General features: G+C 36.3%; 1 protein-coding gene across 5 annotated transcripts in view; it reads right to left on the reverse strand.

Moving 5' to 3' along the window:
• CNTN5 (contactin 5) overlaps positions 1 to 16,093 on the reverse strand; it is a 634,097-nt gene that overhangs the window by 103,333 nt on the left and 514,671 nt on the right. For all 5 annotated transcript variants that reach the window (XM_027677364.1, XM_027677365.1, XM_027677367.1 and 2 more), the window contains one exon: positions 15,208 to 15,358. In XM_027677364.1, coding sequence (XP_027533165.1) covers positions 15,208 to 15,358 — 151 coding nt within the window. The remainder of the gene's footprint in view (positions 1 to 15,207; positions 15,359 to 16,093) is intronic.

Consider the following 16,093-nt stretch of genomic DNA (forward strand, 5'->3'; position numbering starts at 1 on the left):
CCTCCAAGACCTATAAATGTAACACCCCCAACAATAAACGCTCTCTCTCTCGCCTCCTCTCCAAGTCCCGTGTGCTGTCTCTGTGGCTGCCATGGGACCGCTTGGGTGGGGGGAGGGGTGAGCACCTAAACCCTCCAGGCTCAGGACCTGAAGAAACCCCTGGTGCTGGAGTTTCCCCCTCCCTATCCACCCTCAACCATCAGAAATGGAACCCCACAATGGGAGGAGAGCCAGAACTGGTACCCCAGAGAGGCAAGCCAGACTTAGTTCATTTCTTTCATTTTGATCAATTAAGGAAGTCTGTAAGTCTGAAAGGATTGCAGGAAGAATCGTATCTGGGTTTGGGAAGATATGTTTTGAAATATTAGGAAACAAGAAAATGCCTCCTAAGATATGTCAGTTGGAAACTATAGTGTGGATTGAATAATAAATAGTAAACATGGTTAATGCAGTTATTCCTGAACGTGATAGACAACTGACTTTATTTTCAACATTTTTTCACTGTCTCAGTCATTCCAGATACAGGACCTGGGAAAAAAGGCAGAAGCTCAGTGACTGGAGTGCAGATGAAACCTTGGGAAGCTACTCACTTGACAAAGGACTGGAATGTAGGGAAAATTATTTTTATTGCCAAAGATACAAAAATCGTAAGGAATTTCTTTCTCAAGCAAGGGGAAAATCTTACTTCTGGGAAAGGGTTCCAAAACTAAACTAGGTAAATAAACAGTTTGAAAATTATCACAGCAATTGGAAATGATGGAGGGAAAGGTAATATAGAGAAAGATAAATTACATTTTGTTACACACTGAAAATCAAATGATGTCTTACATAGAGACCTAAAGAAGGGAGAAAGAACAGCTGTTTGGGTCATTTGAAAGGAAATGAAATGAACTCTCTAAATACAGTGCTTTCTCACTTAACGTTTTTAAGGATGAACAGAATGAATCAAAATATAAAAAGAGTGTTACTCTGAAGAGTTACCTGGAGATAATACCCAAAGTTATCCTTTGGCTTTACTCAGTTTCCCTCACATCACTGAGAAGGTAGCCAGATGTACTACTAAAGAACACACCTGGGCTTTGGAGAGAAATGTATTGTCCCTGGAGGGCAAAGCAACTGAAGACTGGTCATTTGAAAATTAATTCAGGTGATGCATCAAGGTAAATAGAAACATCTTTTTTGTTTATTTACGAAATAACACTGATGAGCTGAAGAGAGGAATAGGACTGCTTCTCTGCAGTAACCTGGAGAGGAGCTACTAGAAAGGTAGAGCTACCTATTGCTAGGCTATTTGCACAATCAAGCATTTGCAGGCCAAATGGATGACAGGGCAAAAATATGGTGACACAAGTTCAATACTTATAAATACAGGCAATATGTTTTTTATCTGTTCACAAATCTGTATGAATGGGAGTAAAGTAAATGCCATATAAATGCCTTAAAAAAATTCCCACATGAGAGTTTAACTTTAGTGACTTGGTAAAAGTCTTTTTTTTAAATTTTATTTTATGTCTTATTTCCTAAAATTATAACCCATTCATGGAGGACATTAAAAAAAAAAACCCAACACCCAAAAAACCCAACACAAAAATCAACATACTCACAAGCAAAAAGTAGTAGACAGATAAGGGTTAAATTAAAATTGATTAATTGCAGAATTAAAAGTAAAACAATTGAGGATATGTTATGCAAATGAACAATGCTCCCAGTTTTATTATCTAACCAATGTACAGTCAGTTTTATTACACAGTTCTCTACACTCTGGGGTCTTGTTGGAAGTGCCTGAATTAGTTCATTTCAATATTATGTTTTTACAGTGATAATTTTTTTCATTAATACTATAGGGCAAATCACACTCAATGGAACAGGAAGTCCTTTGCTAAGGAATAAATGAATTTTAATAAATAGGAATTCATTTACTGCTGTGGTTGCAAGTATTTCTTTTTATAGGCATTTTTATTAGACATGGGATTCTCTTCAGTACAAAATCTGGATTATACTTTCTGGTATATGCTTTTATCTCAGTGTCACATGAAAGTGCAGTTGAGCCATAGCGCAGAAGTCAAATATCAAGCAGGAATCATGTCTTAAAGGCAAAAGCACATATGCTTAAATTCAACAGCCTGAATTGCATAAGTCTTTTAAGCTGACGTTAAGAGTTCTGAAACCGCTGTGTATTAACGGAATATCAAGGAGGATGTAAGATTTTCCTGAGTGGCTAATCAGTGGACCACAAAGAACTATTATGTGGGCACACAATGAAAATGCCAAACAAAACACAACAACACAACTACAATACTCTGTGCCTTGTATGAGAAAGTGAGGAAGTGTTGAAAAACTGATTCAAGATAAATTCACCACTAAGAGCAATATGGTGATAAAAACTTCAACTGATTTATCTTTCTGAATGCTGCACTTAGCTCCTGAAGCACTAGGAATTTTAAGTCCCCACAAATACTGCTTTTCATTTGAAGGATATGCAGTACAGAGATAAAGTAAATGGTACAGTTTATTGCTAATTGCCATTAAACCCAAAACAGTGAAAAACAGTATCTCTGTTGTCATATAACTCAGACAATGTTAGCACAGAGGGTCTTTTACTTCCCTTGTTTTAACCTAGAAAAAAGTGTAATAGTATTATAATTCCCATTGCAAGGCTGTCAGAGCAAATGTGCTCCAAGACAGGGATTTTTCAGAGCTTAGTGATTCATGAAATCAGAATAGGGAGAATAAGATGAAAGCCTAGAACAAGGAGATAGGCTGAGAAAGATTGGTCTGCAGCTACAGAGATGTCAGCCTTGAAGTCTGAATTGTTTAGTATAATGTCTCCTAAATCCAAATTAAGATCTAAGGTAAATTAAAGGTACATTAATGTATATATATTTTTTTTAGCTTTATTTAGTGGAAAATTTGCTTACAATATAAACAATTTCAGTTTCTCAGTTGTAGAAATTTCAGCGTATGTCTGCATAAAACAGTATGCTACTTTCAATACCCCTATTAGCAGCATACAAACGTGGCTTTTACACCTTGTTTTACTTTTCTATGAGAATGTAGGCTGCCTTTCCTTTGTAAAGAAAATTAGAGTTATCCAGTACAGATTCTAAAACAAGTTTTTTTAACATCTGAATTAGGTTTATTATTTGATAGTTAAACCAATCACAGTAGGGTTTGTGCTGCAGAGAAAATAAAGTCCTTCAAAGAAATGTCTTATTTTCTTCAATTCAGTTCCTTTAAAATCAAAAAATACTATTCATAAAAAGGTAAACTTTATGCAGAAAGGAAATTTTTGGGATGGAGAAGAACAGGTAGATCCATATCTCAACCACAAGTGAGTCACTCATTATTAAGTCATATATGAAGAGAGAAACCCAAGGTCATGCCTGTTCCTGTTGTTGCAGTGCAGAGTCTTCATGTCCTAAAATCTTGTTTGGCTCTTCCATCAGCCTGCTGCAGAGAAACCATTACCTTGCACAAACGTGCTTGATGCAAATTCAAGCTTCAGGTGAAACATTTACCAATGGTGCTAACCCTCCCCAGCCCTGAGCTGTCATTCACTTACATTAAAGTGATTTCTTTCCTCTCTGATGAAAGAATTGCAAAGTCTTAGTTTAGCTTGGATTTATAATGTGGGGTAATTATAAAAGTTGATTTTATTTTTTAAAATTATCTTTTCTTTATAAATATGAGATGGACATGAAATGAAGTGATCAGGAAAGTACTGAGAAAAAAATAAGTTCAGAGAATGTTCCCATCCCAGATGAAAAAATACAAATGGACAATGAAAAAATCATCTATAGAGCAAACACATGTCCAAAAGTACAGCAACCAGGAGCTAGCTGCTACCGCTACAGTTTCCATCTTCTTTTGAGAGCTCTTTCTGGCATTTCAGGTGGCTTGCCTTTGTTGGTGAGAGTTGTCTTCCAGTCTTTTGCTTCTATCAGCTAAAAGGAGGTTTCTGTTGGTTGTTTTCTGGTTAGGGACAGCCTGTGCTTTCTGCCTTCAGCTGTCAAGAACTGACTTGAGCACCTTTTTGGCTGATGCATGAGAGGCGACTGTGTACCTGTCAGGCTGGAGTGTGTGGGGTGAAGTTGTAGCCCCACAATTGAAGTTTGAGGTAGTGCAAAAGTTAGGCCGTGTTCCATGGGAGCAGTGGAGCTAGTTAGATGGTTTCCATGGACACGGCCTTGGGTTGCAGGGAGTACAAGGTTAAGGCTGTTTAGTAATGTGCAGGTGCTTAAATTCCTGGGTGTTGTTATGGGAATATGTTTGTGTTGTGTGTGAAGTTAGCAAGCTCAATAAAGGCTGCCTGCTGCGCTGAGCAGGCAGACATCTCTTTGTCTCACCGTCCTAGTGTATCTTGTGTGTCCTTCTTTTCCCCTTGGACCAAGACCTCATGACAAGATACCCTGTGACAGGAGTGCCACTACCACAGACCCAGTAGCTGCTAGTGCAGCAGTGCATGCAGATTGTGGGACATCAGGGAGCACAGGTAGGTGATTGACAGGGTCTTCTCAGAGACTCTGAAGAAAAAAAAAGCCCAAACTGTGTGAAACAAGAAATGAGAGCCAGCTAGACACTGCACCCAAAGGAACAGTGAATGGAAACTCTGTCAAGATGGGAAAGACTTGAAAGCATGATTTCAGGCAATAGCAATCTTCCTAGATCTTGGCCTGTACACCTGTAGATCTGCAACTTCAGGACAGGTAGAGTTCCCTCGGAGCAGCTGAGGAGGAGGAAGATTCATCAGAGAAGGCATCAAAGACAGCTGATCCTGAAACAAACATTTGTGTAGACACTAATAGGGTCTTTGTGTGTGTGTGTGTGTGTGTGTGTGTGCAATGAACTGGTTGCACTCTGTTTCAAAAGTCTCTAATCACTGACATAAAATTCAGCTGGTGGCTGGCTACTAGTTGACATCCATTATATTCTTACAGAGGGGCTGCTGCTGTTTACTGGTCCTATAAATGTCCTGTACAATGGCAAGTTCACATATGATATGGCATTGAGAGTGTGATAGATATGCTGTATAGCAGGATTACTCCTCAGATGAACCTCAAGAGGTGGAGAAGGTGACTTAGCCTTACATTCGTTATAAAGTTCTAAATCTGTAAAAAATAGCTTTGTGCAGAAATACTGACTCAACATGACTAACTAAAAGCAGGTCTGCAGAGAAGGACCTTGGGTCTTGGCTGACACCAAGCTGAATATGAGTCAGCAATGAGCTCCAGCAGTAAAAAAGGTCAATCACCTTCTGAGCTTTACTAGTAAAAATGCAGCTGGCAGGTTCAGAGAGGCAATTCTTCTCTTCTATTTGGGACTTCTGGGATTGTATCTGAGGCACTGATTACATTCACATACTGGAGTGAGCCCAGAAGAGAGATGCAAAGATGTTCACAGGGTGAAAGCACATGATACATGAGTAGAGGCTGGGAAATGTTTGGAGGTTTTTTTATTTCAGCCTGGAGAAAAGAAGGTTAAGGATACATCTTTTTTTTTTTTTTTTCCATCTATATCCATCTATTGGAGAGTATTGAGAAGACAGAGCTGGGCTTGAAGATTCAGAGAATAAGAGATAAGAGGTAAAAATTAGAATATGTGACAACATACAAAGAAACAAAAATACCGTGAAGATGTCCAAATACTGGAATAAGTTGACCAGAGAGGTTGTAGAATCTCCATTCATGGAGATATTCACGACTGGCCTTGACAAACTCCTGAGAAACATGATGCAGTTAGTCCTGTTTTGAATGGAGTGTTGGACTAGATTGTTTCTAGAAAACATATCCAATTTCAGTTATTCTTAAACAGTCATGCTTTCCAGGGGCACTGCAATATAATGAAACAATTTAAAAAAAAGTAAAGAAAAAGAAAATAAAAGATGATTTTTTAAAATAATAACTCCTTACTAACTAGCTCCTCATGGATAATTTTTTTTCCTTTTTGTGAATGACTTGGATTTTGGATTGTTAGGAAAGGGTATCAGGATCCATTCCACTCTGGTAGCAAAGACTACCAGAGTTGTAAAAGGAAACTTTGGAAAAACTGCTAACAAATTTTTGTTGACAAAAATCCCCGCAAAAAGTCATCATGGCTAGGCTTCGCAAACGAAGATTTGAGAAGGGCTCTACCCACATTTCTTGCAAGCGCATTGGTGGCTAAAAAGGCCAATACGAGAAAAGCATGTCCGGTTGCAAAAGGCACAGCAGAAAGACTCCTTAGATGCTATATTCTGCAAGGTTCGATTCTTTCTGCGTTGTCTTTTCTCCTCAAGGGTGATCCTCCGTGCTTTCTCAAAAGCATCAGCAGCGTTATAGATGGTGTGTCTCCAGGCCTCCCGATTGGAGGCCAGAGCAGACCAGTTATGGTGATCAATATGCCCGAGGCTGAGATGTTGTTTCAGGGAGTCCTTGTATCTTTTCTTCGGGGCTCCTCTCTTGTGGCAGCCGGTGGCAAGTTCACCATAAAGCAGGATCTTAGGGAGGCGATGGTCCTTCATCCTGGAGATGTGCCCTGCCCATCGCAGCTGAGTTCTCAGTAGCATGGCCTCAATACTTGTGATTGCTGCCCGTTCAAGAACAGATGTATTGGTCACATAATCTGACCAGTGGATGTTTAGGATTGTACGGAGGCAGTGTTGATGGAAGCGTTCTAGGAGACGCAGGTGGTGGCGGTAGATGACCCATGATTCGGACCCATATAAAAGAGTAGACAGCACAATGGCTCTGTAAACACTGATCTTGGTACTTCAAGTGTTTATTACGCCATACTCTTTTATGGAGTTTTCCAAAAGCACTATATGCCTTCGCTAACCTGTTGTCTATCTCCCTGTCAATCTTACCATTCGAGGAGATGAGGCTGCCTAGGTAATTAAACTGTTGGACTGATTTGAGTTCTGATTGGCTGATGGTGATGTGGGAATGATGGAGGACTTCCTGAGGTGCAGGTTGATCAACCATCAACCGCAAAAAGTAAATGTGTTCCAAAGCTGTGTGTTAATATATCAGAAAAATAGAAGTTGTCAATGAGTCAAAGAAATTTGCAGATGTGCTGGTTTTGGTTGAAGTACAGTTAATTTTCTTCACAGTGGCTAGTATGGGCCTATGTTTTGGATTTGCTTTCCCTGTTAAACTTTCTTCATCTCAACCCAAAAGTTTTCTGGGTTTTACTCTTCTGATTCTTTCCCCTGTCCTACAGGTGGGGGAATGAGCGAGAGACTGTGTGGGGCTTGGCTGCTAGCTGGGGTTAAACCACAACAATGTTCTTCTCTGTAGATAGGAGGGATTAAAAATTATCAAGATAGGGTGAGATTATTTGTAGTTTTATTGGGGCTTTTTCTAGTCTGTAACCTACTTTTGCAATTTTTAGTGAGGTTGAGAGCTGTCTTTTGATATTTTTTAGACAAAAAGAAAGACTGATTAGGTTTCAATTGTGATAACTTTCCAGTCAAGCTACAAAACACCTTTTCAGTACTAAAATAAAAACCATAAAGACTTAATGTTCCATGGGCAGAAGGGTTTCTTTAAAGATATATATATATATATTATCACTAAATATATATCACTTGGCCTAGTAGTGACAAATGAACTACACCAGAGGATGTTCTTGGGGTTATGTAGCTGCTGTACATACTGAAGAGTTAGGAAAATTTTGAGGATGAAAGGGAAAAGGATATGAAATTGCAAAAATACAAGGATGAAAATAAAAGATTAATTAGCAGTTATGAAAAAGTAAACAGTATGAGAGATTCCTTTGAACAGCAGTAGTAGTTCTTGTGAAGGACCAGTAGCGCATAGATCAGAGAACATGGAAAGAAGTCATTTCTACAAAAATAACAAAAAGAGGGATAGTGAAAGATCTTTCTGCTCAATGGTTTAAGATTTTGTAAACTGGAAAGCTTATGGAAGCAACATCAAACACCAGCTTCTGAATGTGCCTGCTGGGATACCAACATAACCATACTTCCATCACACCATATCACCTTTTTATATTGGTGCAATACCATACAATCACTTTTTCAGACTATGTAATGAGGGGATTTTATGCAATGTGACCTTAAGCCACACATGAAAATAACACACTTTTCTCATATGTATGCCCAAGTTTTTAACTAGAAACCGTAAATTTTTAATCCTTTAAGTATGTTTGAATGGTTTCAGCAAAGTTAATTTAATGACACTGTGGTAAAATTTAAATGATACATTTCCCACCTCTAGGCTGATTATGTCTGCTGTGAACATAGGCAAAGAGATAATAACCAATAAGCATAATATGAAAAGTGTACAGAGATGGCAGTAGGAGGGGAAATGAAAAAAGGTTAGTAGTATATTAGGTCCAGTGAAGTGCTACCAATATTAAAGGTGGTGCTAATTTTACTAAATATATTTTAACAATCTGATTAAAGTAGCATACTAATTAACTTCGAAGCTCTTACTTGTTAAATTTGAAAAAAAAAAAGAAATGGTAGAAATTATTCGTTAAAAGGATTTAGCAAGAGGAAAGTGGAAGGGAAGGGCAAGGTTGGGGAATGCTCATTAGAAGTCTTCACAGATATCAAATGCTTCAATTGCTTTCTCTTGCTAGAATGCTTTTTCTTTTTAAAGGCTAGTAAACAGAAGTCTTGGTATATTTTTAAACTCCCTGTGTGCATTACGTTTACAATTCTTTTCCCTCTGACTTTCATTTATTTGCTGTAGGGACAGTAGCTGTATGCAGGCACTGAAAAGAAAATGAGAAATACAGAAATCTCAGATATGTATGTGGCAAATCTACTTCCATGAAAGTCACTAACATCAGAGTAATATGACTTTCACTGATACTGGTAATATGCCATGGTAAAATTTGTGTTATACACAACAAGATCATATTAGAAATAGTTTCTTTCACAGTGGTGAGTGAATTTGCAATTTGCAAGCAGTGATAGATCACTAATGGTTTGGGTGTTCATAAATATTTTCAAATTCTTGCCTTCTCTTTATGATTTACTAGGGAGAAACATTTAAAGTTCTTTTAAACTAAGCCCTTGCCCAAATGAGAGCATGAGATTGACAAAGACAAGGAAAGTAACCTGTAATCAGTAACAGTGATTTGTGTACGAGTGATTTGTATTACTAATTGTCATACTACTTAAATAAAGGAATACTTTGGCTTTCCTTGTACAGAAAAATGCACAAAATTTTCATGAGGAAATATGGTGCCTATTTTTTTCACAGTGAAGTAAATCTGAACCTTGAGAACTGAAATGACTGAGGTTTTACGGTACTCAAAAATATGCAAAAGTGCAAACATGGCAGTTATCCCTTGTTCTGACCTAAAGTATCTTTTTGCTGGATAATGTATAGTTCCATTGCCAAGTATTGCTTAGAAATACACCATTGAGAATGCTGATTGGATAGTAAATTCATGGTCATTTACGGATTGAAGTCTGTTCAATCAAGTTAGGCAGATGCCAAGAAATCATTTAACTTGAGAGAGTCATTATCTTTTATCATGACTCTGTGGATTAATTGTAGCATTGTTTTCTAGACTAATTTAATTCTTTTTTTGTTTTACTAATCTCATTAGAAAGACAGTCTCCATCATACCTCTTTTTTCTAGATAATGAATCACTTGTTTAAGTTTTTGCATACAATTTAATTTTCTGCAAAACATGTCTAACTTTTTTAAAATGTGCATAGACTTGTTCATCTTCCCTGGGAGCAATTAGCACACAAATACTGACAGTCCATCGATTTTTGAGATTGACAGGCTGGGAAATACCAGAATATAATGTGAGAGAAGATGCCAAAAGCATCACAAATTTGTTTTAAATTTTGAAATTTAATAATAAATTTCATAATATAGCTACAAAGGTCACTAATCTTGATGCAATAGATGACAATACATTTAAAAACCAGTCTAATTCATTTCGATTTATGACAGATAAGGAAGAATATTCCCTGGAAAGGAGGCTTTCTAGTGCAAAATGAATTCTGGCAGCCCAAGTGTAGATCTTTGTAGTCTCCACACAGACCATAGATGCTGACTAGTAGATCTAACAAAATATTGAGCATCACTTAAAATGTAGGATAGTCCTTTAAAGTGTTATAAATTAAAAGATATGGCTGAAGTACTTTCCTGTATTATAGACTGTCAAAATTTCTCAATCCAAATCATCTGGGTTCATTTCACAAATTTCCCACAATGCCATAGGAATTTATGCTTTAACATTCTGCTTCTTTCTAATTTGAAAATAGACTTGGTGCTTACAGACTTTAAACAGTTTATTGCTATATGGTGACATGTCACTGACAGACAGAAATTATTATTTGTCTTGTAACTAATTCAGTAATAATGCCCAAAGATTCTGGCTGTTTCCTTAATCTCATGAGAACATGAGTGAAGCGTGAGAGTTGCTTAAGAATGTGGCCAAAATCATTGTGTTGTCAAAACTCATGTAATATGGTCAATTAGTAAAACAATGCTGCTTTGGAAAAAGATTCTTTTTTGTGAAGGGATGATCTTGCTGTTTGTTTTTGCTATTTAGTCAAGGTTATCATCATTTCCCTTTTCTACCTTATAACCAGCTCTCTAATTCCCATTATGAGCCTGCCACAGCTAAATTAGACCATGATTTATGCTAAAATTGAAAAGAAGTGACTTGCAGACCTCTCTCAGGAAGATTAGAGTTTCTGTCATGAAGTTTCTCTTCCTTAATGTCCTGAGCATTTTCTCTCTTCACTACATTTTGATCATTAAATTGCCACTTGGGAGCCTGTGGATCAGCTGTTAGCATGAATTTAAGTGTTTAAGTTCCCAAGATTTTTAGATTAAGTTTCTTCTAAGGACAAATTACACTGAAAGTCACAGTCTGAAGAGCCTTAAGCAAAGAAAAACCTTTAGGCCACTGATGACTTGTCATATTCTGCCTGCGTGGTGCATAAATAGGCAGCTGTTTATAACAACAGCAGAGAAATGAATCATAGTTAAAATCAGAATTCACAAACTGTTTCATCAAATGATAATTGGTTATGTAAGCAGATATTTAAAGTATAGGCAGCAGATCAAATATCTTGCATTGTTAGCACCTTAAAATGGTTGAGCTCTTCAGCTTCCTTCTTTCAGTAGGGCTATGTGAGATATATATATGTATATATATTCCACACACATATATATATGGAATACTTAGAATTCAGTATCTGAGGAAAAAAAACAAGACATGCAATTGTACGGAAACACCAAAAAACAAGATCATACAGGGTGGGACTCACCTCCCCAAGTATTTGTGTCTAGTCTGTAGGTACCTGAAGAAATACAAAACACCCTCGTGCCTGACAGATACTACAGAGTAATTATGCAATACTTGCACTGTGCTGCCAAAGAAGTTGGATGACAGTGGGGATTATTGTAAGACTGTGTATCTGTTTTCACACAAATAAATCCAATTGGAATTGAAAACTCTTAAAATGTGGTGAAACTGTTTTTCTAAAATAATGTGTATATTTCTGTGCAATGCACTGTTACCTAAACATATGCTTCTAATTTGAATCAAGTCTTATTTCCCTAAAACAAGTCAGCAAGCGACTAAGTAGCTGTATAGCAGAGTATATGAAGCACTGTATTAAGAAGAAATAATAGAATATATTGTCCTGAATACCATTCCTGGGAAGAAAGACTGTGACATTTCAGTTCAGAGAAGTCATGTAGGATCTTGTAGATAACAATTTGCTTGGATATAAACCCGTAATTTATTGTGGGAAATATTATTTTTTAAACCAATTAAACTTACGAATGACCATTTTCTTTGGATATTTAACTGGGGGGCACAGCATAAAACCTTAAAACTGATTAATAATTTGCTCCTAAAGTTGGATTAATTCTAAAGATATTTCTTCATTACCAGGAAAAAAAAAGTATAGTGTTTTTGCTGATAAGTGGAAGGGTAGTAGATTGAGCTACTGTCCCATCTCTGTGGCTGATCACACAGATGCAGGAAAGTTTGTGTCAGGTACAAGTTGAGCCTGGTGCAATTCAGGGACCAGTAGACAAACTGAAAAATATGTTTCAGAGTAATTTTCCATCTGTTTTACATATATATACTTGCTTTTGCCTTCATAGTGCACAAACTTCAGTTTAAACAAATGGTGCATACCACAGTTGGATGGAACTGAAATTCTTTTGGAAAGCTACCACCATGATTATGAAGAGAGCATATAATATATACGTATGTTACACACAAATACATGTTCATATTCAAAAGTGTAACACAACATGTACTAACCAAAGCACTTCATAAAATTGAATACAAAGTTTGCCTGTGAACTCTTTCTTCGTTTCTGCTCTGAAATGCCCTTCTTTTCCTTCTTTGATTTTTTCCATAGCAATTAAACTTAAAAGCTATTAAAATAGGAGCTTACAATAGAAATATTGACAGATCCTTAAATATAGTAGAGTGAAGAGTAAAACTGTAATAACAACCTGTCAAAACTGAAACTGAAGGAGTTTGAGAGACTAGAAGACTATAAAAATATGTCCATTTCTAAGTTTTTGAATGATTATATTTTTAGATTTAAGCTCTATGTGTTTCCACTAATTACATAGCAAAGTGTGACAGATCTAGACATACAGAGCAACTACTTCTGTACGTCAAAGATTTCAGTATTAACTTGAAGGTAGGTAAAAACCAATAGTACAAGGCTTCCCTGTGTCTTTGCCATTTTGAATTTAATGTCCCCATAAAAGATCTCTTTCTTCTCTTTCTCTTCTCTGACTTCTTCTGACAGCTGCTGAATGTTAGCAAAACATAACTGAAAGAAAACAAATTGATGCATACTTAGGTAAACACAAAATTTCAGCAGCCTCAATTCACTCCCTCATGTACTGTTGCATGCATCTTGAATGCTTTGTCCCCTCCAGTGGCTTTATTCTAAGTTTAGTATGTATAGATGATGATTCTCACTTAAAAAGCACTGTTTATTTTTTTTTTTTTGTTCTTCATAGGTCAGTGTATGGCTTGAAATTTTATATCCACATGATTATAAAGATAGAATTTCCTCATTAATATTTCTCCATGTTTTTAATGTCTGATAGCTGCATAAATATCCATGTCTTCCTTTTTTCAGTATCCACTAATTTTAATTGTAATATTAAAATACTGACTGTCAGAGCACTTATAATTGATATCTAGTACTTTTTTGTTCAATGTACAGTTTCTACAGGCTTCTCTATGGCTGCAAATCAGTCCCATTGACCTCAGGTGAGTCACATGGTAAATGAAGACTATGTCAAGCAGAAAGTAACTTTGCAACGTGACAATACACAATGGGCAGGTTTTGTATAAGTAAGTAACATCTCCATTTTATTAATTTTGGTGGGCAAGTGGGTTTGGGACAGGTCTGAATGGAGAATTTTATGTGTCATGGAAGAAGCATTGATAATAATTCATTATATGGCCATATTTATTATGGGTCAGAGCCTCCCAGCTGATTGACACACTGATCAATTGATACACAGAACTGAAGGGAGAAAGTAAGTAGACAGAGCCAGACTTCTTTTTTTTTTTTTTTTTTTTAGCGTGGGGGTGATTAACTGTAATAGGAACAAATATCCCAGATAGTCTACAGTATTTCCATCCTTGGAGATCCTAAACACCTGACTAGACATGACCTTGAGCAACCTGTTCTAGCTGACACTGCTGTGATTGGGAGGTTGGACCAGGTGATATCCAGAGCTCTATGACACTCGCTGCTGTTCTGTAATTCTTTGATATAATTCAGAGAAAATGAACAAAAAAGTTTTTACCTACTTGTAATCAATAAAAACACTACTGTGATTGTCTACTGCAGGAATAGGGATGTTGGAAGTTTGTGTAACAGTCAAACCTAGTTTCATCATTTCCTGTTCTAGCCTCTGTCAAAAGAAGCAAGTATCAAAAGATACAAATACCAAAAATGTAGCTCCATAGCTAGTTTTTATAAGATTTTAACCTCAGAGTTAGTCTATGTTTGGACCGACATGAAGTAACTACCAAAAGGCTTTACTGGTCTTGGATTAAAATGTGATTTACATGTCGTAATCAGAGAAACCATAGTGAGTTTTGTGGAGATGAGAGGAAAATATTATGCAGTAAAAAGTGTTAATGGTGTAGGTACAGTATGGAGACTTCAGTGTCACAATATTTGATATTTTCAGCTTCTTTGTAATGTCATGCTGTCATATCGTCAATTTACACTATACAACTCACATCTGTTAGTAAAATGTTATATATAATGCTGTTTTGCTCTCCCCTCTTCAAAAAGTCAATATGGTATGAGAACTTACCCATTTTTCCTTCTCAGAACGAAATATATGACATGAGATGAAAATACAGCACACCTGAATAGAATGGCTTTTGCAGCTAATGAGGAGAGATGCGCTCTATTGCTCTCATTAGTACTGCACAAATGAACAAAAAGGGCCTTGTTTTTATCTTCCTGACTAATGCCACACAAGTCAGTTTAAGTGGTTCATTCACAGACATTACCAGAAAGAGGACAAGATTGCTCTTTGTACTTAAAGACCATGTACAGAGTAGCAAAACTACTCTAGTGTACAGATAAGCAATCTTGTAAAGTGCAATTACATCTGGCATTTAACCTGCAGTGCTTAAACTACATTTACTGTACAGAGCTGGATGGAACTTTTTTAATCAGACATATTCTGTTAAACAGATGTGCTGCTGAGTACAGAAATTACTTGTATAATTAAATCCTATAATGGAATTGCATTTTCCTTCTCTGAATCATTCTAAAACTATTCTTACACAGACTTCCATTGTGATCAACCTGCAAATCTGCCTTATTAAAATTATTTCGAATGAATAAGCACATTCGATATTTTATGTGGTTCTGACTACTTCAGCCTCCATGCCTTTGGTATTCCCATACACTAAATTTGTAGTATCTCTACAGTATAAATGAAAGACTTTTAAAATTAATAACAGAGAATAGAGACAAAACCTCCCAAAATAGTAACATCTTTTCATGTCTGCATATCTGAACAATGTCAAGATTTTTCATTTCAATATTGCAGAAACAATAAAGTCACTACTGTCAAACAAATCAACTTGAAAAAATAATTGTCAAACCCATGCTAACATATGCATGTTCTTGTCACTTGCTGCACATTGATATCACATCGCAGAATCCAACACGCAAACACAATATTTAGTTTAATGAACAGTCTTCTCACCTCTTACTCTCCCTTAATGCTTTGTCTCCTTTCTTCCAGGTGATAGTTGGCTTTGGAGAGGCTTGTGGCTTGCACTCAATGACAACTTCTTGACCTTTGGTAACAATTATTGTTTTCCTCATTTGATTTTGTGGGAAAGTGGGAGCTGAAGCTGTTAAAAAGTATGTTAATTCTACAGAAAACAATCACAGCTTCCCATTCCATTATGCTCTAATAGAAGGGGAGAATAATAGATTTGGGTTTGGGGATAGAATCTCTATTTGTTTCTTGGAAATTATTATTCCAAAGATGAAATTTTACAAAATATTTGAAATCAGCAGCCAGGACTATATGGCAGGTCTATAACTTAATCTAGTTATGGATTAATGAGAAGTCTTTCACATCAGCATATTAGAGTAATATTGCTTGTGAAATCCAACAGCTTTATAACTTAAATAATACAGTTGTTTTACCTCACTTTTTCCAATTTTTTTTCTATTTCATGAAAAACCTGCTAGAAGTAAATAGTTCAAAATTAAAAGAAGTTTAAATTCCACAACTATCCAAAATGCACTCTCTAGAGTTAATTCTTACAAAAAGTTTTACTGTTAGAGAAATTTTATTGCTTTCTCTTTTTATATTTGTCTGAATAGTGGGAATTGAAAAGTGAGAACTTCTTAATAGAAGATATTTAACCTGGTCTTGTTCTTAGTATTTCACTTTTCAAGAATTCCCATTGTTTACAAACAATAGCTAAACTAATAAATGCATCACAAAATGACACTAATTACTGTCATTTCATACCAAGAAAGGACAGTTGTTCTCAAGTACTCTCATTGGTTTGTCTTTTTCTTAAATTAGTTTTGCAAAACAAAAGCCCCCTATCTCAGCTACACTTACAGGAACA

The sequence above is a fragment of the Neopelma chrysocephalum genome, unplaced genomic scaffold (genome assembly GCF_003984885.1).
Source record: "Neopelma chrysocephalum unplaced genomic scaffold, ASM398488v2 Primary Assembly neopelma1_43, whole genome shotgun sequence".
NCBI lineage: Eukaryota > Metazoa > Chordata > Aves > Passeriformes > Pipridae > Neopelma > Neopelma chrysocephalum.